Source organism: Garra rufa, chromosome 1 (assembly GCF_049309525.1).
Source record: "Garra rufa chromosome 1, GarRuf1.0, whole genome shotgun sequence".
Lineage (NCBI taxonomy): Eukaryota > Metazoa > Chordata > Actinopteri > Cypriniformes > Cyprinidae > Garra > Garra rufa.
The window spans coordinates 51673153-51700561 of NC_133361.1; the positions used below are offsets into that span (position 1 = coordinate 51673153).

At 40.4% G+C, this 27409-nt stretch overlaps 1 protein-coding gene across 1 annotated transcript; it reads right to left on the bottom strand.

Moving 5' to 3' along the window:
* Positions 1 to 932: 932 nt before the first annotated feature.
* Positions 933 to 18351, bottom strand: LOC141317074 (autoimmune regulator-like). The gene is made up of 14 exons (XM_073832925.1): positions 18319 to 18351; positions 14143 to 14363; positions 11861 to 11959; positions 4466 to 4634; positions 3775 to 3949; positions 3465 to 3647; positions 3195 to 3383; positions 2970 to 3109; positions 2819 to 2887; positions 1940 to 2067; positions 1749 to 1857; positions 1514 to 1585; positions 1217 to 1360; positions 933 to 1013 (listed from the first exon to the last, which is right to left on the bottom strand). Exons 1-14 carry the CDS (start codon positions 18349 to 18351, stop codon positions 933 to 935), a joined length of 1812 nt encoding a protein of 603 aa, XP_073689026.1.
* Between the last annotated feature and the right edge of the window lie 9058 nt (positions 18352 to 27409).

Genomic DNA, 27409 nt, shown 5'->3' on the forward strand with positions numbered 1-27409 from the left:
TCAGATGGCTACATCCAAAAAAGATCTAAAAACACTCCAACGCATTTTAGCACATGCCTTCTTCAGGGAGAGCAAACAACAAACTTGGCACAGGCAAAAGCAGTGTCATGAAGTCATCTGATCATAGTCACGTGACAAACAACTGTCTATAACATTAAACAGTCACAAAAACAGCATATTTTCATACTCAAGAAATATGACTTCAAATATAAAACAAATCATAATAAAACATTATAAAAAAGGAGAAAAGTCCAAGTCCTCATTTAATCCTGGATCCGTATTAGCATTTAATTTGTTTCATAAAATAAATCAACTTGTGCTACAAAAACCATAAGAAATATATATATATATATATATATATATATATATATATATATATATATATATATATTTTTTTTTTTTTTTACTTACATAAGGAATAAATCAATTAATCGGTAAATAAAAGAGAAAAAAGAGACAAATTACAAGTTTTATTGATTAAATTAGACTAAATGTCATCAGTTTTCGTCGACTAAAACTAGACGAAAATAGTCATGGCTAATTCTGACTAAAATAAGACTAAAATGCTCAGACTTTTAGTTGACTAAAACTTGACTAGACTAAAAAGAGTATGAACGTGACTAAAACTAATAAAAACTAAAATGACAGCTTCACACAAAGACTAGACTAAAACTAAAATTAAAATAGCCTCCAAAAACAACACGTTGCGCTTCCCTACACGCGTCGTGACACATATATGTGTTCTTTGTGTGTCCTTTTAGTTCTTCCAATGTAAAACACCTTACATTGAGGACATTCTAGTCTATTAATAACATGAGTAGTTTGACAGTTAATAAAATGTCTAATAAAATATTTTTACCTTATACCACATTATCGCAATGTTTACAATGATGACATTTAAAACCCAGATCTCAACTGTATCTTTGAAAGACTTATTTGTTGCAGAAGATTTTCTTGAACTCTTCCTCGAATATTTCCTTTAGCTTGGCACCCATTCGGCTAAGCTCATTGTCCTTTAAAGAGCAAGAGAACAAAACACAAAACAATCTGTCAAAAATCAAATGTCCTCTTGTAAAGTTAATCATCTCAACAATAATCATCAATAATGTCCAAGATATGTATCCACGTATAACACATTAAAAACAATTTAATTTTTAACAAACTTTTGATTTGTCTTTTGGTGTTGTATGTATTATGTAACCTGTTCCAATCTTACCCTATTGAACGTACGACAGTTGTTGAAAATGAGCTGAAAGTCTGAGACGAACGCTCCTACCGTCTCATACTCTTTACTTTCCAACTTCTGCTTTATTTTGTCCAGCCACATCGGCTGAGTTATGAACTCAGAGTATCTGGGCTCCTGGAAGTCATTTTATTTCTGGTTTTAATGCATTGTAAATTCATGTTATATTTTTCATCATTTCTATTCTATTATAAACTATTTCATGAAAAGAGTAAAATTCTGAAGTTAATTGACATGTAAAAGACAGCAAGAAAAAAACAAGAATCTCACCATTTTGCGTGGATCCTTGACAAACACCTTCTGGATGTCTCTGTACACACACAACAGGAGGCAGCGGCAGTGCTAAAGATGACAAACAACACACATATCCATAATTAGGCCCATAAATATTTGTTCTGTTTCTAAACCTGATGAGCAGCCTATGTAGGCAGTACTTTAAGGCATTGAAGGCTGTTACAAAATATGAGCACCTATATAAAGATGTTGAATTTGTGTGTGTGTTTACCAATATGTATTGAGACACTGGGGCATTGAAAACCTCTTGTTCAGACATGTTAATGGGGTCACGCCATTGTTGACTGTTTCTTAACACACAATAGGTACAAATCCATTCCCTACAAGCAAACACACACATATATAATGAATGTACAGTACACTTGCTGATTTAATGATTTCTGTTCTGTTTGTCTCTCTCACCCAGGTGAGTCTTCATCTACAGCTGGTAGGTGACAGTCTGAATGAAAAGCTCGTGGACACTCGTCACAACATGCGAGATCTTCCTCAGAGCGACACACGTAACACTCGTCATCATTGTTCTGGTCCATCTAGTCAGAGGACATGACACAACATAACATTCTATCATCACAGAAATAAAGTCAAAGGACAATATTACATTAATTTTTAAAAGGATACCGATCCCTATCTACATAAGCGTCTAGTTCATGCAAATTGTTCGTAATGCAGCTTCACCCACAGCAGAAGTGAGTATAAAGGTTTTTTATGCATCTTTGAAGGGTCCATGTGTAAAATGAGCTGATATTTTGCAGAGCTGATTTTCACTACTATCGAGATTTTTTAACCAAAGTATATTAGAGACTTTTCATTAAGACCCTAAAGAATCATATCAACTTGTGGAAAATGGGCATTCGATATTAAGTATGTGTAATGTAGATTTTTGCATGTGTTTTGACATTATTTCCATAACCATAATGGGAACAGAAGAAAGAAACTCATCAATACAGGTTTAGAACAAGTGATGGAAAGTATGAAAAATAATGAAAAGGAGTTGTCACTACGCAAAATAAAATTATAATCTTACTAAGATAGGCTTAGTTTTCTTTAAGCAGAAAATGTAAAATGAAAATATAAAGACAATATAAAAATAAACAATAAAATGAAAATGTTACATAAAATGGTTAGTGATTTTCACGACTTTATTCTATGAAAATTATTTTAATGATCATATACACTTTAATGTACACATTTAAAAGACTGTTAAGAATTTAAGTTAATATCATTAATTATTTTTATGTTGACTGCTTTTGATTTAATATGTCAGGTAACGATGTTTCTCACCACATCTTCCTCTTGAGTACTGCATTTTTCACATTCACACAGAAGGGAATGGATGCGCAGGACCTTTTTCTAGAAATTACAAACAAACAATAAATAAACAAGCAAATGAATAAATACTTATGCTTTTTGTATGCGCTCTCCAATTTGTTACCTGAAGTAAAAAGTTGAGTGTTTTTCCATGGCACAGAATATCTTTCTTCCAGTGTCCACCAGTGAGAGTCTGTTCCTGCTTTACAAATTCCTCCGGAGTGAACCATCTTTCCTCAGTACGTATACACTTCCCACGACTCCCTGCAACACAACAGAAACACTTCTCACTCAATCCTTCAACACAGACAAAACAAAGTTCTACACAAAAATCAGTGCAATAACGTACCTGACGCAAACCTGTATTTGTCGAGAGTCCCAGTAAGTGAAACACAGGTGACTGGTAAAGAGGGAGCCTCAAAAACAGACAGATCGGCCATGTCTTCTTCTTCCTTCTCCTCTTCCTCAACTCTCCCTCTCTGTTCCTGGATATCTTCAGGATCACTTTCCTCCACAAAACCAAAGCTTGTTTTTGAGTCTTAAGGAATAAAACACATTACTGCTTTCAGACAGTGTTAACTATAACCCTGAAGAAAACCGCTGCAGTTCAGGCACTCACGGGATGTGGGTTTTTTAGCTGGTTTCTCCCGACTGGGTGATGAAGCTTTATCCTCACGATTTCTATCATCTTGACTTCTCTTTCTTTTGTAGTTCCTCTTCTTCCCTTTCTCTGACTTTCCTTCACTCTCCTTCTCTGTCACTGTCTCAACATCTGGAAGTTTCTCAGAGAGTTTGATAGGGCCTGGGTCAAAAAAAGAAGAATAAAAAGATGCTGTATATATAAATTAAGCCGTTCTTGCTCTATCACAGCATAGTAACATGGTGTGAGCCTCTAGATAACAAAGCTGATAATAATCAAAACTACTGACTGTCCAGCAGACTGTTTCTGAGCATGCGTAGTGTCGGATACAGCTGCAGGATATGATCTTCAAACACACAGCGCCAGAACTGTCGTATGTCCTGAGATCTATCTTTCTCCAGCCAGTCCAGAACCTCATAGACGACCTTCTCCTTCTGCTTACGAGTATGCATGTTTTTCACATTCTACACACAAGAAAAGAGAGGAAGATATAAAGGAAGATGGAAGTTTCTAGGGTACGATGACAAACAAAATGGTATGCCCCAAAACATGGGATTAATATGGTTAAATGCAAAAACAATATTATCATGATACCACCATACCACCAAAAATATCAGGGTATTATCATACTATATGCCCCAAAACGTTGTTACTATAGTTGAATGTCCAAAAATACTATTATTATGGTACCATGTTCCAAAAAAAAAACAAAACAATGAAATTGCCAAATTGCCATAGTACATGCCCCCAGAAATATGGTTGAATGCCCTAAATAGTATTATTATGGTACCATGTACAAAAAAAAAAAAAAAAAATTGCCATGGTGGTACATGCATGCCCCCAAAATATGTAGGCTATACATGTATGTAAAATTACTAAGTTACTAACACCAGGGTATGGAACCTATTGTTTAGCGTGAGTTTGCTATATCAGACGGGGTGGATGAGAGAGAGGATGTGTAAAGGTGGGTGTGCTTCTACCTCAAAAAGTTTCTCCGGCACCAGATCGTGGTCGCGCAGCTGAGTGAGGAGTTTGTGCGGCTGTTGTATGCAGGACATCTCTGCCTTTTTCCGGTGAAAGAAAAACAGCAACTCTTCATTCGTTTTCAAATCTAACGGGTCCATTGGGTTGCTGACTTTATGGTGCGATCTACAGTGCGACATGTAATCATTTTAGCTATTGTACAGCATGTAGATTAATGCAATGCAACAGATGCAGCTCTATTTCAAATACATTATTAAAAAGCAATGTTATGTGGGACTTTTCAGTCTCTATTGATATGCTTACTCATATTTTCTGTAGAACGAGTCACATATTTAAAGGAAATGGCTTGAATTATATATTCTTCATCACTTAAACTGAGATAATAGACACAAATACTGCTACTATAGCATATACTGATACTATAAAAATACTGCTTTGTATTTTACACACATTTTCATACAATCAATTTTATCATGTCCTCTGTGCATAGTAATCAGCTTCCACAAGAAATATCAACCATGACATTATAAAAACCTCAAAACATTTTTCAATGATGTTATGTTATAAATATAGTCCCCAAGTTATCTTCAACACTTTTAGTATGTGCTGTCTTGCTTTCCAAAATAGATATCCATTCCATTGTTTATTTCTCCTGCTGGAATTCAACAGCCCTCACTCCTACCTTTTTTAGTTTTTTAAATGTTATCCTTGCCACACTCTTAAAGTTCCAGGTTAACAGTCTGTAATAGATCCACACACATCCACACATATACTGCACATAAAGGAGAAAGACATATAACATTGATGTATAAGACCCGACAAACTCAAACTGAACAGACAGGAACTTAAATACACAGACCAAACTAGGATAACTAAGACGACACACCTGAACAATTAAGAACTTACTGTTGTCAGTGACCATGACGGTTGTCTTTGTGGTTGTGGTTGTTTAAAACAATTAAAACATACCTGACATAAAAGTTCTGTTTATTTGTAGAAGGTTAGCGAGCTAATTGTTGATTACTTACAGGGCTATGGCAAACTTAGCTCAAATATATATAGGCCTAATATATAGCTGTAAAATATACAGTCACATGGCCCACAGGCTATGCCATTTTCATCTGGAAGTTTCTATACAAAACCTTTTTGGACAATCCTCTGGGATGCAATGAGTTCCATCAAGAAGAATTATGACATACAACCTTACTTGCCCATCTCTCTTCATAGAACCCAAAATGGCTGTTTTTGGAGAATGACAAACAAAAATATAAAAAAATTAAGCAGTGTGTTGAAGAGATAGTTTACTCACTCTCATGTCGTTCCAAACTGCTTGACTTCTTTCTTCTAACACAAAATAAGTTTTGAAGAACTCACAAAAAAAAGAGCTCAGTACTTTCTGTAATGGCTGACATTACCTTAGAAACTATGAACTCAAACAGGAAACAATAACACATATCAAACATGAATACATCTGTCCCCACATCCTTCCTCTCTTTCTTCTCTTTACCCTGTCTTAAATCACTCAATTTAATTCAGAATAGTTAGACAATGTTAATTTATAGGAAAAAGCTTTTCTAGCTAGTTCTTGGAAAGGCCTACATAATATTTGTGCAGATATCACTTGGTTTAATATTTTATATCTACAATGATATGACAAGACAACATGTCAATCAGTATCTAAAGACAGACCTGACAGATGCATGTGGGCTCAATAATAAGCACCTTCTGGAATTATGTTATATGTATCTATGAACAAAACCCTACATTATTGACAGGTGCTGCATTTCCTCTCTGTTTTGGTATTATATGCATTTATTACTCACAGTCAAGGTCAGGTCTGACAGGTTTTTTTATTTTTTCTTATCTCTTTTACTTTGTTAAGAAATAGCCTAAAATACACTGATGACAACCATTTGTATTCTGTAGTATTTTTGCTATATTTCCCTAATGGCAAGTTTATGATTTGTTAAAAATTATACACATTTTATTTAACATCTTTATCACAGAATAAGGCTGAAAATATATTTTATAGTTTCTATAGGCTACTGTAGCATAATAAATGCTATGTTAGCACGGGCCTATTTTAGGCCTAAGATACGGGAGAATCCCAGGAAAAAAACAGGTATGATACAGGCTGCAGTTGCCACATAAAATGTGCTTGCATTAGGCCTACGTAATTCACGAATTGACCAAAAAAAAAAATGTTTTTAATAGTATATATCCTATATCCTGTGTGGTATCAAAATATCACATTTTCACAGTCAACACTGAATTGGTTATATGAGCTGCTCTCTTTGCTGCCACACATTTACAAAATGTATTTTCATTAATGTCACATGATTTAATGCCTACTTTATGTATGACATAAGGGGCAATGAATGACGACTCAATTTCACATACCTATCAGAGAACGTGCAATGTGTGTTTATAGTGTGTCAATGTACATGAGATGAGATCCATTTCCTCATGCTCCCATTAAAAGAAGAAAAAAAATAACCTGTACTTCATTTTATGATGAACTTTGTTTATTCATCTGATAAAATTTTTAAAGAAAAATATAACAAATATTTTGTTCAATTGTATGTGGTTGATTTTTTTACAGTATTATAAAATGAAAACATCTTTCATAATGAGTCATTTTGTCATACAGTAACAGCAACACACATACCTCATATTAAACTAATCCATACACAGCAAATTGCCCAGTGTTTAGAGACGGGTAGCTGCAGCCTGGAGCAGTAGACCTTTCTCACAGAAACCGGAAATACGCAATCGCAGGGTATGCAGACTTCCTGTGTAATGTCAACACAGCAGAAAGCCGGGTAATTTAAAATTATCTGGGGGTAAGCAGATAAACATCAAATTTTCATTTTTGGGTGAACTATCCCTTTAAGATGATGGAATACCCTGTGAAGACCACTTCGCAGTCCACTTATGGTCGAATGGAACGCACCTACTGTCTGCCTTTGGTCTAAGTGAACGTCTTGTGTGTAGCAGCTAGCGACGATAGCCTAATATTAACATTAGCCGAATACTGTCATCATCAGTTAACATTTTATTTTCTCTGGCAATGTCTGTGTTTATGTTCATGTGTTTGCTTGTCATAGTATCAAATGTAATAGTAGACGGGCAGGTTTTCATGCTGCAGACATGAGTACTCCTCCTTTTAATTGAAAAAGTTGGTCCTTCATCCCACCGAATAGTTTGAACGCATTTTCGTTTAACTGCTTCGTTAGCAGGGAAGGAGTGAAAAGATAAATAAGGTTGCTTTTGGGCATTACAAGAACATCCCGGTACGCTACAACAACTCTTGTTTGATGTTTGCGCCATCTTTGTTGTTTAACCGACATACCGGCGGAAATAGGTTTACACAGCAATTGCGTATTTCCGGTGCAAAATATGGAAGTTGTGAGAAAGGTCTATGGGCGTGCCAAAAGGTTTCTGATTGGTGAAAGGAGTTTTAGTGTACTGGCCAATCAGCGTTAAACTTTTGTTTTACACTCCAGACCAGCAGGTGGCGGTAAAGCACTTATCAGTTGGTTTGCAAACCGTCAAACAAACTTTAAGAAGAAGAAGGCCAATTAGCGTTAAACATACCAGTAAGTAATTTCATTTAGACAAGAGAAGATGGCGGCGGTAAGATATGGTGTAATTCATCATTTTTATCTATGCTTTAAAAAACACCATTCACACCTCCAACGTCACCCCTCTCCCCCACTCCTGCAACTCCCATTCAAATCAGTGAAGATGAGGTGCGCCAGGTCTTCAAAAAGAACAAAAGAAGAAAGGCACCAGGCCCTGACGGTGTGACACCAGCCTGTCTGAAAACCTGTGCAGATCAGCTGGCGCCCATCTTCTCACAGATCTTCAATAGGTCTTTGGAGTTGTGTGAAGTCCCCGCCTCTCTGAAACGCTCTGAAATCACCCCCATTCCAAAGAAACCCAAAATAACAGGACTTAACGACTACAGACTTGTGGCGCTAACATCTGTCGTCATGAAGTCGTTTGAAAAACTGGTTCTGGCTTATCTGAAGGACATCACCGGACCCTTACTGGACCCCCTGCAGTTTGCTTATCGAGCAAACAGGTCCGTAGATGATGCAGTGAACATGAGTCTACATTTCATACTGCAGCATCTGGACAAATCAGGGACTTATGTGAGGATCCTGTTTGTAGACTTCAGTTCAGCCTTTAACACCATCATCCCAAACCTCCTCCTGCCCAAACTAACTCAGCTCTCTGTGCCCACGTCGGTCTGTCAGTGGATCAACAGCTTCCTGACAGACAGGCAGCAGCTAGTGAGGCTGGGAAAATTCTCATCCAGTACCCGTACAATCAGCACTGGCGCCCCTCAGGGCTGTGTCCTCTCCCCACTGCTCTTCTCCCTGTATACTAATGATTGTACCTACAAAGACCCCTCTGTCAAGCTCCTGAAGTTCGCAGACGACACCACACTTATCGGCCTCATTCAGGACGGTGACGAGTCTGCTTACAGACAGGAGGTAAAAGAGCTGGCTGTCTGGTGCAGTCATAACAACCTGGAGCTCAACACGCTCAAAACTGTGAAGATGATCATAGACTTCAGGAAAACCCCCCCTGCTCTCCCCCCACTCACCATCATGAACAGCACTGTAAACACAGTGGAGTCATTCAGGTTCCTTGGAAATACCATCTCTCAGGACCTGAAGTGGGACATTCACATAGACTCCATTGTGAAAAAGGCCCAGCAGAGACTGTACTTCCACCGCCAGCTGAGGAAGCTCAACCTGCCACAGGAACTGCTGAAACAGTTTTACTCTGCCATCATTGAATCCGTCCTCTGCACTTCAATTACCATCTGGTTCAGCTCAGCTACCAATTCTGATCCCAGAAGACTACGTCGAATAGTCCGGACTGCTGAGCGAATCATTGGTACAACCCTCCCTACCCTTCAAGATCTATACTTATCCAAAGTACGAAAACGGGCTGCCAAAATTACTCTGGACCCCTCATATCCAGCACACTCGCTCTTTGAACTGTTACCATCTGGTCGGCACTACAGAGCACTGAGCACTAGAACGACCAGACACCGAAACAGTTTCTTTCCTCAGGCAATCCATCTCATGAACACTTGATCGTGGAACATACAACACTATACACTCTTTATTCATTTTTCAGTTATTTATTTAATGCACATACTTACTTCCATTCAAATGTCTTCGCTGTTTTTGCACATTGTCTGTCTTGTATACTTGTATATTGTTCTTTTTATAATATGTATCGTCTTGTCACTGTCATTCTGTAGCACTGTGGAGCTCTGTCACAAAAACGAATTCCTAGTATGTGTAAACGTACCTGGCAATAAAGCTCATTCTGATTCTGATTCTGATTTATATAACGTAATTATCTATATTACGATAGCTTGTTCTAATGCAACTTACTTTATGTTATATCTTGCAGCTTTTAGGAATCAGTTTAACGTTACTGTTGTTGATCAATATAAGGTTAAAGACTCGTTAAATGGCAAGTACAGTAGGTTACCACAATGTTAAATATAAAAACAATGTAAATGTGCACACACACACACACACACACACACACACACACACACACACACACACACACATATATATATATATATACATTTACATTGTTTTTATATTTATATTTTTATATTTAACATCGTTAACACTGACCTAAACAACCGCTGGTGCAAGGCCATGGGAAGGTGAGTCCAGATGAGTCCTCTTCAATGTGACTTTGCAACTTTTGCATTATTGACACACTATTGTCCTACTTTGATATTTTAATACTGTAAGGTTGCTTTGACACAACTTATATGGTAAAAAGAGCTGTCTAAATATATTTAACTATTTTATTAACTAAACAAGGTTTTTAAAAATAAATATAAAGTTTATTGCATTAATTCAGAGTGTTTATTATTATTATTATTATTATTATTTATTTTTTTTTTACTTGTGTAGGTATTGTTGACTGGAAATCTGTCAGTCCAGAAGCGAGGAAATAATAATTAGTGTCCTGCTTAGCAAACTAAAAATTCATGTAACAGAAGTTATAGCTTATGTATTGTGACATATTTCAGAGTGAAATAGCTTTCAGAATGTGAAAAATTAAAGGGCAGGACAGGACTTGACTTTATTTGTTGTTATATAGTAAATGTATAAATTCAACGGGGTGGGTAGGAACCTCTTATCTCTGTGGTTGTGTTTTGGGTTTTATATGATGAATGGTTAGACCTTAGATAGGGTAGATGGCATTTATTTATTTTTTTCTTGGATGAAAATGAGGCTGTGAGGGTTAATGACAGTTTTTAAGTAGAAGTCTATGGAAGCCAGAGAATAAAAGAGTAAAAAAAGTAAATTTGAGTTTATATTTAAAAATTTCACAATTCCAAGATTATATCTCACAATTCTGATAAGAAAAGTCATCCTCCCTTTTCCCTTTTCAGCACAAAATTAATGAGAATTAATGAATAAATGAATCCCACACTTCTGGCATTTTTTTCCCTTATAGCTGACAAACTCACTACTGTTGAGGTAAATTGAGTTATAAAGTCCGAAATACAACATATAAACGACATATAAAAAAATTCTGGATTGTGAGATAAAATAGGTAAATGTGATATGACGCAGTCTGCTCCTGCAGGTTTACGCTGCTGTCGCTTTAAGACCGGATGTACTTTTTGATATTACTTTTCGTGTAAACGTGTAGCAATAACATGCAAAAGAATGCTTATTTCAACATTCACATGCTGACTGAGGGGCGCTTTTGGTGAGCCTGCTTTGGGTGTTTGTGTATGCAAAGAAACCAGCAGGCTTTTAAGTACTGGCAAGACTTTTAAACACGTACTGAATGTCACTTTCGTAATAATGTATCGAGTCAGTAAAAAATTTCCATCAACTGTCCCTGGACTCGGCAATAATTCCAGAGTACGAAAAGCTCGAGTCCGAGTCAAGTCCGAGTCAAAATGCATCCGAGTCCGTGACAAGTCCGAGTCCGCTAAAAATTGTACTCGAGACCGGACTCGAGTCCGAGTACCCCATCTGTACTGTGTACTTCAACTGTGACTGTGATATTGCACATATCTATACATTTGCACATTGTCTTGCCCATAACTGCACATTCCATTTTCTGTATATTTATTATATCCATTGTTACTTTTTTCTACTATTTTATTGTTGTTATTGTTATTTTATTCTATATTGTACATAATGTAAATTAATCCATATTTCTCTATTTTTTCTAATTTGTAAAATTGTCTTATTCTCTGTTTCTATACTGGAATTTCCTTCTCTAAATTCTAAATTTCATAGGTTATTAGCAGTCATAAGCATTTCACTTCATAACATACAGTGCATAACTGTGTATGTGACACATAAAATTGTCCTCACCTTTCGGCACGCCCATTGCTCCAGGCTGCAGTTATCCCTACTTGGAATAAAACCAGCTTCCCCGTCTGCTCCGCATTGGGAGTGAAAGAAAATATAGCTCTGAGAAAGTTCATAAGTGCACAACACATAAATATCATAAATAAATATGACGTCATAAAATACATATTTTAAATTAAGTAAAAAACTTACTTCTTACGTTTCCCTGTTAAAAGCGACCTCTGCGTCAGCACCCCATCGCAATTCAAATTTGTGAGAAACGTTAAGGCTCATTTAGGCACGAACAGCATAACTTATGAATATCATGAAGTATTATCTTATAAAATACATATTGCAACTGAGATAAAACACTTACAGACGTCTGTAAGATGTCAGTTTTACATACATTCTAATTTATAAACATCTTAAAGACATATAATAGACGTCTATTTGACATCTGATGGGAAACGTCTAATAGACGTATTGCAGGTGAGGAAACGCCTAGGTTACGAAGGTAACCCACGTTCCCCGAAGGAGGGAACGGAGACGTTACATTGGGATCTCGCTTGAGAGACCGATCATCTCTGAGCCTTATTAAAAAAGGCCAATTGAAAATTGGCGAGTGGACGTGGACTCAAACAGGTTTTCGCTGAAGAGCCGATCAACCCGGCGTCAACGCGACGCCAGGGGCGTGGCAGGGGAATGTAACGTCTCCGTTCCCTCCTTCGGGGAACGTGGGTTACCTTCGTAACCTAGAAGTTACCCCTTCAGTCGAATCACTTCGACGTTACATTGGGAACTGACCCATTGTTATGAGTTAGCGTGCTGGAGAAGACGAGACGAGACGAGGTATACTATAAACACTATTACATTTAATAAAGTCTTTAGAATCACAAGCAGGAACAGGCAGGAACAAAAATACATCCACACACGATCGACATCAAACATTTGCAAAGACCGACAGAGAACTCAAGAACCAAACAGACTTATAAAGGGTGACTAATTACCAAGACAGGTGCCGGGAATCACACACACGATGGGCTAAACCAAAAGACACAGATCAACAGGGGGAGACAATGGGCGAAACCAAATACATAAACAGACATAACTGTGACATTACGCCCCCCTCCGAATAGGCGCGTCCTCGCGCCGTAGAAAAAGAAAGACAAAACAAAAAAGAAGGGCGAAAAAACAGAAAACCAGAGTCCATAATGGAGGGGGCTTCGGCGGAGGACGCCACCCCAGGAGGGGGACCAAAACAAAAGTCCAGGTGAGAAGACAGACAGTCCAAGGGGGCGACGATGGTGGGAGGAGCCAGGGAGGAGACAGGAGGGATCCAGGGCAGGAGGAACAGACCCAGACCACAGCCAGGATGACGGCCCACGGAGGAGCCGACGGAGGGAGGAACCATGGTGGAAGAATGCATGCCGGCTCCATGGGGCCGACCGACGGAGGCGGAGCCGGTGGAGGAGGAGCCCGAGGCAGAGACGGAGAGCCGAAGATCCAGGGTGACGCCGAGGCTCCGGAGGGCCAAGGTGGAACAGGAGGCTCTGGCGGCCGATGCGGAGGCGGAGATCCGGAGGTCCGCGGCGGAGCCGGAGCGACAGAGGATGGAGGCTGTGCCCGCAGGAAGGAGGAGTCCCAAGGAGCCGGTGGGACGGCGTGACGAGGCGCAGCCGGAGGAGCAGAGTCCTGAGGAGCTGATGGGGTGACGACTGACCAGGGCGGAGCCGGAAAGACGATGGAGCCCGGTGGAGCTGGTGGATCGACGGACGATGGTGGAGAGGAGGGTGTCGAGAGCCGTGGTGGAACCGCAGGGTCGAAGGGCCGAGGCGGAGTCCTGGACTCGGAGGCTGGAGGCGGAGCAGAGGGATCCTCCAACCTAGACGCCGATGGAAACCGGCAGCCCCGCGGCGAGCCCACTGCACAGGTGGTGAACTGAGGGTGAGCTGAGGGGCTGTCAGGGGACAGCGGTGTGCAGACAGACATGGGTGTGGGCTGAAGAGGGTGGGTGGGTGGGTGGGAAGTTTATGTCTGCCAGTGGTTCCGTGAAAAAGTCTATTAAATCACATGATTCATGCACAGACACTTCGGAGAAAAAGTCAATTAAGTCCCCAGAATGATACTCAAGCTCACCCCCAGTGGTGGTGCAGTGGGCAGGGCTCTCTATCGCCCTCTCTTGCTCCACTTGACATTCCACCGTCCCGGATGTTACAGCCGGCTCTCGCACCTGGTCCGATGGCTCAGGCTCTGGCTCTGTCGCTCTCGGCTCTGGCTCTCCATCGTCGGTGGGCTCGGGCTGCCACTCCGCCTGTCGGGGTGATGTTGGGCTGGGTTCTGGGTCTGGAGTGTGGCTGACGTCCTCTTCGACGAAGTCGATAGTCCAGGATGATTGACAGGACGCCAACACCCACTCGATGTAGTCCGGCAAGCTCCCAAGAGGACCCTTCCCGGATAGCAGCGCTTTGGTGGTGGAATTTAGTCCAACGTGATAGTAGACGATAAGGCTGCTATGCGGGGAATGAGACTGGTTTGCCAGGAGGAGAAACTCACGTGTGTGGTCCTCAAGGGAGCATTCCCCCTGCCTCAGGAGGAGAAGTTGCACTGTAGTGTCCATTTAAATCAAAAAACAAAACACTGAGAAAAATGAAAACGGAAAAATAAACGCAGGAGAAGGTGCCGGGTAAACTGTTGTAGGTCGGTCTTTCTGTTATGAGTTAGCGTGCTGGAGAAGACGAGACGAGACGAGGTATACTATAAACACTATTACATTTAATAAAGTCTTTAGAATCACAAGCAGAAACAGGCAGGAACAAAAATACATCCACACACGATCGACATCAAACATTTGCAAAGACCGACAGAGAACTCAAGAACCAAACAGACTTATAAAGGGTGACTAATTACCAAGACAGGTGCCGGAAATCACACACACGATGGGCTAAACCAAAAGACATAGATCAACAGGGGGAGACAATGGGCGAAACCAAATACATAAACAGACATAACTGTGACACCCATGGAACAGGCCACGACCCTGGCACCGCGTTACACACAACTTCACGTGCCGACAAGTATACGTGCCGGCAGGCGGAGTGTAACGTAACCTTCCCAACGCCCTGAGGCCCAATAAGGGGGCCTTTCCAGGGATGCCAGTTGTACTGAAGCATGGGTTGGGGGGGCGGAGCACATGAAAATTTTACATGTGGAAATGAGAATAATTCAATATATCCATAAAGGTTTTTAGGGATACACGAGGGAAACAGCGGGATCCTCCGGTGGAAATATTGAAAGGTATAGCCACAACCTGCGGGGCGAAGGAGACCCTGGCAGGAGCACAGTCAGAACTACTCCGCATCTAGCCCTGACTGCGGGGCATGGAGGACCCAGGGTTCACCAAGGGGCTACATCCTGGGGAATAGCGCACAGATCCTCGTGGGAATGGCGCAGCAAACTGACACCAGCCGGTCTCCCGCTCACCTGTAAGTCCTTATGTTAGGACACGGGAGAAACGGCCTCTACGCAAAGGTTGTAGAACCTGGCGAAGGTACTTGGTGTCGCCCAGCCCGCAGCTTCTCAACATCTGCTAGTGAGGTGCCATGAGCAAGGCTCATGGCTGTCCCTGGATATAACAGGGAGATGGCATCTACCACCCAATGAGCCAACCTCAGTTTGGGGACAGCATTCCCTTTCTGCTGAATCCCGAAGCAGATAAGGTGCTCGGTGCGCCTGAAGTGCCGAGTGATTCCATTTTCACATATTTATAGACACAACATCGCAAGGCTGGGTCTGCCTCCTCCAGGGCAGAGCTTGCAGGTTCACCACCTGATCACGGAAAGGCGTGGTGGGGAACCTTGGGCACAATAAACGGGCCGGGGTCTCAGGTTGTAACGTGAGAGTCGCCGGGCCCGATTTCTAGACACGCTTCACTGACAGAGAAAGGTTGTAGGTCTCCTACCCTCTTGATGGAAGCCAGGGCAGTCAGGAGCGCTGTCTTAATGACAGGAATTCTAGCTCGACTGAGGCCAGTGGCTCAAATGGAGCGCCCCGCGGCCCTGAAGGGCGACGGGGGGGTCCAAGAGGGTATGAGGTGCGGTCTGGGCACCTCTGAGGGACCTCACGACCAGTGGGTGCTTACCTACTTTGCTCCATCTACTGCATGTGATATGCGGCTAAGCGGCGGCATATATTCCGAGAGTCGAGGGGACAGCCTGCGCTCCAACTCTCCTGCAGGAAAGGAAGCACTACTGCAATCGTGTATCTCTGTGCCTGCAAATGCCAGCAAATAGACCTCATCTCAGTGCGTAAGCCTGCCTGTGTCAAGGGAGCTCAGTACTGAGTGATAGTTTGTATCACGGCTTGTGGAAGGCCGGAGAGGTCTACGGTGTCAAACCGTGCCCTTACAGGGAGGGACTGCCGCGAGGGAATGGTTACTAAGACCCAAGTCCGGGTGGGCCATCCTTGTAGCGCAACCTACAGACTTACTCCTCGTCCTCCCTGGACTCGCACAGAGTCTGCGCAAGGAGGCTCGCTGGGGAAGGGCGTACTTGGGCCCCGGAGGTCAGCTGTGTGCCAGTGTTACTCTGGCAATGGGAGGAATCGGAAGGGCGAGCAGATGTGGCTAGGCCTTGCCGATATAACTCCAACTAGCTGCGTCACGGGGTGGAGTCGCCATTCTGCAGGTGGGTGGACTGCCGTGGGAACCGACCGGCTGCACGGTTGAGTTTCCCTGCTTCAAGTGAATGGCAAGTAGCAAAATCTGCCACGTTGGACTCCATGGGAGCAGATGGGGAGGAGCTGTAAGCCTCTGTCGTACATGGCAACCCAACCCGTGGTAAGCCACGGGCTGACTTGTCGGCAATACTGCGGGAAAACGCCAGTCCGGAGTGAGACAAGATGCCATGCCCATCATGGGAGTCGATCGTGCTGAAGCGGTCTCACATGAAACAAGCTTAGCGGCAAGCGGCTAGAGCTGTCATGTGCCCCAGGAGCCTCTGATTTTGAGAGGACCGCTGTATTGTGCCTGATTAGCTCAGGGACTACAGCACTGACTGCGCACTCTTGGTAGCAAGGCGGGCCGTCTTGTGGACCGAGTCGGGCTCCCGACCGAGGAAAAGGATTCCCTCAGTTGGCCTGAAGGACCAGATGGCGGGGGTGCCGAAGCACCAGGTCCCTGTATTCGCACAACGGAACTCACGAGTGGGCTGGTAAAGCACCAGTCGAAGAGACGGTTGAAGACGCGAATTCCTGTCTGCCGAAGAGGGGACAGGGGAGCTCCCATGGCCTAAAGAAGGCAGGAAGGAGGGGGACTGGCCAAATGGAAGCACCTCGCGCTGAAGCTCTCGATCCCCGGGGCAGACCGCAGAAGGGGTGTGCGCCGGGGAAAGATCGAGACGCGACAGCGGGTGCCCTTCAGGTAGATGGCTTCGACCCAGCCCTGGAGACGGAAACATACTTGTATGTGCTTCGTCGTGAGCATGTGTGCCGACAGCCTAAGAAGGGATCGGAACAGAGCTCCATCCAGGGCGGATGTTAACCCACCACTCTAACTGGACACGTGAAGTCGGGACTGCTGTCAAATCTGACTGCCGGAGCCCTCCCCAGGAACCAGTCGTCCAGCCGAGAAGGATCGGCCGCAGGCGATGGAGTAACCTCCAGGCCGATCCCCCTGGCGGCTCGGAGGAGCATAGCCGAGAGCTCGGAGTCTATTTCCGACGGAGCAACAACCACGGAGGGGTGCTGCGCCGCCGGAAGAGCGTCCTCACTCCCTGACTCTCCCTCTGATGCAGCGACCGATATCTCTTCCTCCTGTGGAGCGCCAAAGGAGACGCCCAGCCCGAATGGCGGGGAGGCGTACTGCTCTGGCATCTCGACGGGGGTATGCTGACGGGCGGAAGACCGTAGGGCTTTTGGGGCGCGAGGGGGGCCTACCCGCGAGCGAGCGGCGAGTCTTCAACATCCCCATGGTCATGCGTTCACAGTGGACGCACGAACCATCCGTGAAAGCTGCTTCAGCATGTTCGAGGCCCAGACATGTGAAGCAGCTTTCATGTCCGTCCAGAGAGGTGAGGTAACTGCCGCACCCAGAAGCGCACGGCCGGAAAGCCATTCTGAAAAGAACATTTTTACACAGCCGTGAGAAATTGCTCTTTTAGTCCCGGTCTGCCCAGGGAGGAAACCGCGGCACCACTGTGCACATCTTATATACCCGTATGTACGGGGGCGTGGCCGGCGTGCACGTCCACTCGCCAATTTTTGAATTGGCCTTTTTTAATAAGGCTCAGAGATGATCGGTCTCTCAAGCGAGATCCCAATGTAACGTCGAAGTGATTCGACTGAAGGGGTAACTACATCTTTCAGATGTCTTGCAGATGTGAATGCAGACGTCAAATAGACGTCTCCAAGATGGATGTGTGCTATCAGGGACAGTTCACTTAAAGGGATAGTTTGGCCAAAAATAAATTCTGTCATCATTTACTCACCCTGTTGGTAGCCAAGTTGTTGACGGTAGCCATTGACTTACATAGTATGGAAAAAAATACAATGGAAGTCAATTGCTACCATGAACTGTTTTTTGTTTGTTTGTTTGTTTGTTTGTTTGTTTGTTTGTTTGTTTGTTTGTTTAAATCTTACTGATCCAAGACTTTTGAACAGTGTATATTCAGAAAATGATAATGAAATGTATCTTTGGTTATCACGTGCCATTTGATGAGATGAGAACTAACAGTGGTAATGTCTAAGACATCTTGCAAGAAACTGTTGTTGCCAAGTAGCTTGAGAAGACTGGGAATACAGTGCTGCACATGGGAATTGCTTACATAAGACACAAGACCGTGAGTAATAAACACATGTAAAGACCAAAACAGACAGAAAAAATGCGGCATCTGCCAACAATGCAGGGTTTTGTTCATAGATGCGTATACATCATTCCAGAAGGTGTTTGTTAGTATATCTTATGGTGCTTATTTTTGAGCCCACATACGTCTGTCAGGTCTGACTTTAGATAGTGATTGCTGTGTTGTGTTGTCATATCATTATGATATCTGCACAAAAAGTATGCATGAGCTTTTAAGAGCTAAATATCTTTTTCTTAAATTAACATTGTAATATTTAATTATTCTGAGTTAATTTGAGTGCTTTAAGACAGGGTAAAGAGAAGAAAGACGGGAAGGATATGAAGAGCGATGTATTCATAGTTTGTGAGGTAATTTCAGCCTTACACAAAGTATTTTTGAGCTTTTTTAAATGCATTTTTTTCAGCGAGTTCTTCAAAACTTTTGTGTTAGAAGAAAGAAGTCATGCAGGTTTGGAACGACATGAGAGTGAGTAAATCCTTCGACAAACATTTCCATATAACCTGATATTATAAAATGCACTGATAATAACACATGGACTAAATGGTACATAAGAAATATCAATAAAAAAGACACTAAAATAGACATAACTGATAACAAAAATAAAGGAATCTAACTACGAGTTTCCTTACTACTTTTTTTTCTCAAAGCTTCATTTTAACAACATTTTACTGTAAATGTGTGCATTTTAAAAGTTATGTTTTAAAAACGTAACCTTTTGTATTTATACATTCTTTTTCCTTTAGCACTGGTGTCTCGACAGTCGAGTTATGATGTTATTCTTAACATTTTTATTCTGGATAATTTGCGCACTCTGGTGGACAAAAGAACAACTGTATGAATAGAAACTCCACAAAAAAATAAATAAAACATTTTAAGTAGTATATCAGTTGGCGCATTAATAACAAGGAGTAGGCTATTTACTGAAAACTCTGTCTGGTCTCGGTTCAACTGTGGTCGGATTTGTACTTTTGAATAAGATCTAGCCTATATGAATTGGTTGAACAGTGTTTACAACGTTGTTCTGCTATTTTATGCTGTCTAAATTGCGGGAAAAATGTGTGGAAGCTGCTAAATCATATAAGGACTTAGTAAGCAGAAAAGGGCGCAATATTTTGACAAATTAAAGTTAATAGGTGGTAAAGATACATACAAGCAGTATTAATTCCCTGCTGAAAAAAACAGCTAAAACCAGCCTAGGCTGGTTGGCTGGTATTAGCTGGTTTAAGCTGGAAGTAGCTGGTTTTAGCTGGTCAGGCTGGTTTTAGCTGGTGGTTTTCCAGCCTGACCAGCTAAGACCAGCCTGACCAGCCTGGCCAGGCTGGAAAAATGGCCAAAACCCCTCTAAAACCAGGCTGGTTGACCAGCTAAAACCAGCCAACCAGCCTAGGCTGGTTTTAGCTGTTTTTTCACCAGGGAATTAAGATATTAGCCTAATATTTCAGCTAACTTTACTCTTTTGATGCTTTCAGAGTGCAATTAATTACATCTCTGTAATTTGGTATGTTTGTGCTTTAGGGTTCATTGCATCTGTTGTGTAACTGGACTTGAGTTGCGTGTAACTGAATCAGTGTTTACAAATGTATATAATCCAGTAATTTAAAAAAAAAAAACGTACTGAAAACTTGTTTTTAACATGTATGGGAGTTTTATCATGGTTGATCCATTTAATAAAATGTTTTTTTTTTTTTTATTATTATTTTTTTTATTATCCCTTTAACTGCCCGCTCGACCAAATGGTTGAGCACATTTTGAGTCACAAAATTTTATTAAGAGGAGTACCTAACTTAACTTATGCTGATTGAGCCATCTCTACCATCTGGTTGAGCTATGTTATGCCAAAAAAATCCACTAGATGTCATTTTGTCAATCAGCAGTAGGCCTACTTGTGACAACACTTCTTCTCTCATGGATGTCAGAATCAAAGAAATCACTCCTGCCATGTGAACTGTTTTTGGTGAAATTTTGCAAGCTAAGCATATTTTTTTTTTGACATATTTCACTGTAGGAGCCCTAACTTTACAAAATTACGTTGCTTGTTGCCAAAAAAAAAAAAAAAAACTTCAGTATGTTTTCAATAATTTTTCATAAATGTGCTCAACCAAACGGTTGATTTCTCACTTTATCGTAAAGGTAGAAATGCTAAGCTAATGTTTTCAAATCATCCATTTCTGCAGTCAGAATGGACTATTTGCTGATAAATATAAACTTCTGATCATATAGTTATGAATATGACACTGCTATTGTTATTTCCTCATGAATATACTTAGATCATTTCTTAAGTATGTCTTTTTTGCCACTTTTGGATATTTTTTAAGTAGGCCTACATATAATGAAATCATAGAATTAATGTTTGAAAAACATAATGATCAGTTGCAGATACTTCTTAAATGACAAATAATGGTGTATTAACATTAAAATTTTAAGATTGTTATTTATTTGTTTGTTGTTGTTTGTGTTTTTTTATTTTTTTATTGTTTTACAACAGTTTCTATGGTAAAAGAATGCGCACTCTCACTGTCAAGAGATGTTTGCTGAAAAGTTTTACAATCACTAGTTTTTTATATTGTTTGAAGGATTGTTTCTAATGTTGGTTTACACTACACAACATTGCTGGTTTACAAAGAAATGTTCATTTATCTAGAAACAAAAATTCTGTTGCACTGCCACACTTGCCGGCGTGTTTCTTGAAACATAAAAGCCTAAAATGCCATTATATTATTGTCTTTTGCTGTTTTTATTTTATTTTATTATTATTATTACTTATTTATTTATTTCAATGCAGAAAGAATGTCTTTTGTTTTGTTACTTTTAGTTATTTGAGTTCTTTTTTTTTTTGTATTAAAAACAAGAAAACATAATTTCCGTGATAAAATGAAAACCTGAAATATTTTATGGCATACTTCAATAAATAAAGAAGATTCAATATACAAAAAATTTTTTTTTGATTATAATTTTAAATAAATTAGTGTTATAGTTCATATTTTCAGATTGAATTCCAGTACTTTTACCATTAAGTGACATATCAACCGTTTGGTAGAGGTCAATATTTAAAAAATGATGGGATTTATAGAGAAAAAAAACATTGAGTGTGGTTAGTGACATAAAGAGATAAAAAATGCAAACAAATTTTTTTTCCATTGCCTTTTTCTTGGTGGGGCAGTAAAAGGGTTAATATTAGCAGGGTCTTCATTCAGGAAGTTAAACTTAATTTCAGCATTCGTATTTGTGTAATTTACCGAACTGGGACACATGAAATTACGATTAACAACCTAATAAAACGTCGAAACGGTGTGCGTACTGCGTAATATATACGCCCTGCCCTTTGTAATTGTTTTAAAAGAAACCAGACGTAAGATCCGGGTTGTAACAGGTTTATATTCGTTTTTTTCTACACCACTTCCGCACATTCTGCATTTACTTTTATTAAACAGGTTAGAAGATATAGGCAGGAATTTTGGAAACAACAATGTTTCTGTAGTCCCCTACAGAAATACACAAATTCTTCCAGAGAGTTCAGTCGGAGACAGGTAACGTCAAATATGCATGCAAAATGCAACCTATTCATTTGGTACGATCGAGTGTTATACAGTACATTGCTTTAGAATTATGTATTTAAAACACAATTGTAACTGTTGCATTGTATTAATATATGCTGTTGTGTAAATTAGCTAAAACGATTTCATGTCGCACTGTAGATCGCACTATAAAGTCAGCGGGCAAATGGACTCGTTAGATTTGAAAACGAATGAAGAGTTGCTGTTTTTCTTTCACCGGAAAAAGACCGAGATTTCCTGCATAGAACAGCCGCACAGACTCCTCACTCAACTGCGCGACCACGACCTGGTGCCGGAGAAACATTTTGAGGTAGAAGGCAGCACACCCACCTTTATGTTGTTCCACTACCATGGTTTTATGTAACTTAGTACATATTTTGGAGGCATGTACCATGGCAATACCATGTTTTGTTTTGTTTTCGCCATGGTACTATAATAAAATTATTTTTGGGCATTCAACCAGAGCTATACAATGTTTTGGGGAATGTACTATGGCAATTTAATAGATGTTTATTGAGTAATTTTTTATTTATTTTGAACAAGGCACTATAATAATACTGTTTTTGGACATTCAACCATATGTTTTGGAGCATATATAGTATGGTAATACCCTAATATTTTTGGTGTGGTATCATTATAATATTGTTTTGGGGCATTTAACCATAGTAATCATGTTTTGAGACATGTACTACCATCACTTTACTGTGGTATTTCCACTATACTTTTTAGAAAAGTTTTGTGACAAAGTGTGTTGGTTCATCATTTTGCATATTTAGGCATAAGATGTCTGATCATACTGTACTTCCATCTTCCTTTATATCTTCCTTTCTGTTTTTGTGTGTAGAATGTGAAAAACATGCATACTCGTAAACAGAAGGAGAAGGGCTTCTATGACGTTCTGGACTCGCTGGAGAAAGATAGACCTCAGGACATACGACAGTTTTGGCGCTGTGTGTTTGAAGATCATATCCTGCAGCTGTATCCAAAGCTACGCTTGCTCAAAAACAGTCTGCTGGATGGTCAGTAGTTTTGATTATTATCAGCTTTATGTTTTGTCATTTTGAGGCTAATTTATGTTACTGTGCTATGATGAAGCAAGTATGTGTATAAATATGTACAGTATCTCTTTATTTTTTTCTTTGTCCTATGCCCTATCAAACTCTATGAGAAACCTCCAGATGTTTCAGCACCGACAGAGGAGAAGAAAAGTAAAGGAAAAGCAGAGAAAGGAAAGCAGATGAACTACAAAAGAAAGAGAAGTAAAGATGAGAGAAATAGAGTATAGTGATGATCCTGATCTTTTCTCTGCTTTCACACTCAGTCTGAAGAAACCAGACAAAAAAAAAAACAAAAAAAAACAACAAAACTTATTCTATGAGTACCAGAGAGAAAAAAAAAAAAAAACATTTTGTGTTAATTGTAATAAAATAAACTGTAACAACCACAACAACAGCTACAAAACTCAGTAGCAGTTTGCTGGACATTCAGTAGTTTTGATTATTATCACCTTTATGTTTTGTCATCTAGAGGCTCACGCTGTGTTATTATGCTATGATAAAGTATGTTCATATACATGTACAGTATCTCTTTAATCTTTTCTTTGTCCCAGGCACTATCAAACTCTGTGAGAAACCTCTAGATGTTTCAACACCAACAGAGGAGGAGAAAAGTAAAGGAAAGGCAGAGAAAGGAAAGGAGATGAACTACAAAAGAAAGAAAAGTAAGGATTATAGAAGTAGTGAGTATAGTGATGATCCTGATCTTTTCTCTGCTTCCACACTCAGTCTGAAGAAACAAGACAAAAAAACAAAAAACAAAACATACTCTTTGAGTACCAGAGAAAAAATTTTTTGTTACTTGTAATAAAGTAAACCTTAACTAAAAAAAAGTCTGCTGGACAGTCAGTAGTCTTGATAATTATCAGCTTTATGTTTTGTTATCTGGAGGCTCACACTGTGTTACTGTGCTATGATAAAGCAAGCAGAGTTGTGGACTTGAGTCACATGACTCGAGATTTGACTCAAACTCGAGTCCAAAATTTGATGACTTGTGACTCAACTTGGACTTGAACCCTATGGCTCAGCAAGTCTTTATGGTCTTACTGATGGTTTCTTATTTTTATTTAACATTTGTATACATGATAGCTATTGTTATATATTTACTTTTCAGTTTCATTTAATGTATCTCTTTGCCCAATTAACGCTCTGTATCAATGTGTCAAGTACCATACATTTTTTGTAAATACTATGTCAGTAAAGCCGTTTCAGTAGGTGGTGATAAATTAATGCCTGTATTACGTATGAGCAAGTTATTAAATATTTGACTCAATTGATTCATTAAAATCACTGAATTCTTAACAAATGAAACAGTGGACTTAAAATAAATTATTCATTCAATTAGGCTTATATTTTTCACAAACAATGATTAATTCCTCAATGAAACATCATTAATTATTATATCTTTTATAATTATACCTACTATAGACTATTATTGACTTTAAATTTACTGTAGTATTTAATGCAGAGACACTCATTTGGGCAAACAGCACTAATGACTTGTTTAGGACTTGAAGCTTAAATTCGGGGACTTGCAACTCGACTTACATCGTGTCTACCCCGGACGCAACAGTTGTCGCGCCGCAACAGCTAAAGTCTGTCTACACTGGACGCGACAAAGCGAGTGTTACAAAACATTTAAACTTTGTGTGAGCATGTCATAAATAGAACGCGGCAGCAGATTACTGGCGAGGATTTGCCGTGTCGCGCCGCATCCAGTGTAGACAGCATAATAGGTTCCGTAAAAAAAAAAACTCAGTAGCAGTCTGCTGGACTTTCAGTAGTTTTGATTATTGACAGCTTTATGTTTTGTCATCTAGAGCCTCACACTGTGTTACTGTGCTATGATAAAGCAAGTATTTTCATATAAATGTACAGTATCTCTTTATTCTTTTCTTTTTCCCAGGCCCTATCAAACTCCGTGAGAAAGTTCTATATGTTTCAACACTGACAGATGAGGAGAAAATTAAAGAAAAGGCAGAGAAAGGAAAGGAGATGAACTACAACAGAAAGCGAAGTCAAGATGATAGAAGTAGTGAGTATAGTGATGATCCTGATCTTTTCTCTGCTTTCACACCAAGTCTGAAGAAACCAGACAAAACAAAAGGTATTCTTTAGAGAAAAAAAAAACAAAAAACATTTTGTGTTACTTGTAATAAAGTTAACCGTAACAAAAAAAAAATACTCTAGCAGTCTGCTGGACTGTCAGTAGTTTTGATTATTATCAGCTTTATGTTTTGTTATCTGGAGGCTCACACTGTGTTACTATGCTGTGATAGAGCAAGTATTTTCATATAAATGTACAGTATCTCTTTATTCTTTTCTTTGTCCCAGGCACTATCAAACTCTGTGGGAAAGTTCTAGATGTTTCAACACTGACAGATGAGGAGAAAAGGAAAGGAAAGGCAGAGAAAGGAAAGGAAATGAACTACAAAAAAAAGAAAAGTAAAGATGATAGAAGTAGTGAAAAAAAACTTATTCTATGACTACCAGAGGAAAAAAAAAAACATTGTGTGTTACTTGTAATAAAGTAAACCTTAACTAAAATAAAACTCAGTAGCAGTCTGCTGGACAGTCAGTAGTTTTGATTATTATCAGCTTTATGTTTTGTTATATAGAGGCTCACACTGTGTTACTATGCAATGACAGAGCAAGAATGGGTTCATATATATGTACAGTATCTTTTTCTTTTTTTCTTTGTCCCAGGCCCTATCGAACTCTATGAGAAACCTCCAGATGTTTCAACACCGACAGAGGAGGAGAAAAGTAAAGGAAAGGCAGAGAAAGGAAAGGAGATGAACAACAAAAGAAAGAAAAGTGAAGATGATAGAAGTAGTGAGTAAAGTGATGATCCTGATTTTTTTTCTCTGCTTTCACACCCAGTCTGAAGAAACCAGACAAAAACCCTTATTCCATGAGTACCAGTAAAAAAAAAAAAAAAAAAAAAAAAAACATTTTTTTTTACTTGTTATAAGTAAACCTTAACTAAAAAAAACAACAACAACGCAGTAGCAGTCTGCTGGACAATCAATACTTTTGATTATTATCAGCTTTATGTTTTGTTATCTAGAGGCTCACACCGTGTTACTATGCAATGACAGAGCAAGAATTGGTTCATGTACACTGCTCAAAAAAATAAAGGGAACACTTAAACAACACAATGTAACTCCAAGTCAATCACACTTCTGTGAAATCAAACTGCCCATTTAGGAAGCAACGCTGATTGACAATCAATTTTACATGCTGTTGTGCAAATGAAATAGACAACAGGTGGAAATTATAGGCAATTAGCAAGACACCCTGATAAAAGAGTGGTTCTGCAGGTGGTGACCACAGACCACCTCTCAGTTCCTATGCTTTCTGGCTGATGTTTTGGTCACTTTTGAATGCTGGCGGTGCTTTCAGTCTAGTGGTAGCATGAGACGGAGTCTACATCCCACACAAGTGGCTCAGGTAGTGCAGCTCATCTAGGATGGCACATCAATGCGACATGTGGCAAGAATGTCTGTCAGCGTCGTGTCCAGAGCATGGAGGCGCTACCAGGAGACAGGCTAGTACATCAGGAGACGTGGAGGAGGCTGTAGGAGAGCAACAACCCGGCAGCAGGACCGCTACCTCCACCTTTGTGCAAGGAGGAACAGGAGGAGCACTGCCAGAGCCCTGCAAAATGACCTCCAGCAGGCCACAAATGTGCATGTGTCTGCTCAAACGGTCAGAAACAGGCTCCATGATGGTGGTATGAGGACCCGATGTCCACAGGTGGGGGTTGTGCTTACAGCTCAACTCCGTGCAGGACGTTTGGCATTTGCCAGAGAACACCAAGACTGGAAAATTCGCCACTGGCGCCCTGTGCTCTTCACAGATGAAAGCAGGTTCACACTGAGCATGTGATAGATGTGACAAAGTCTAGAGACGCCATGGAGAACTTCCTGCTGCCTACAACATCCTCCAGCATGACTGGTTTGGCAGTGGGTCAGTAATGGTGTGGGGTGGCATTTCTTTGGAGGGCCGCACAGCCCTCCATGTGCTCACCAGAGGTAGCCTGACTGCCACTAGGTACCAAGATGAGATCCTCAGACCCAGACCCAAGACGAAGGCATTGATGCT

Bases quoted from the DNA above. Each gene is read 5' to 3' on its own strand.
- LOC141317074 (XM_073832925.1), bottom strand. From the start codon at position 18,351: ATGGCTACCGTCAACAACTTGGCTACCAACAGG. The intron at 11,960-14,142 runs GTGGCAGCCCGA...GAACTTTCTCAG, and splicing joins ACATCACCCCGACAGGCGGA to AGCTATATTTTCTTTCACTC. The intron at 3,950-4,465 runs GTAGAAGCACAC...TCTTGTGTGTAG, and splicing joins TGCCGGAGAAACTTTTTGAG to AATGTGAAAAACATGCATAC.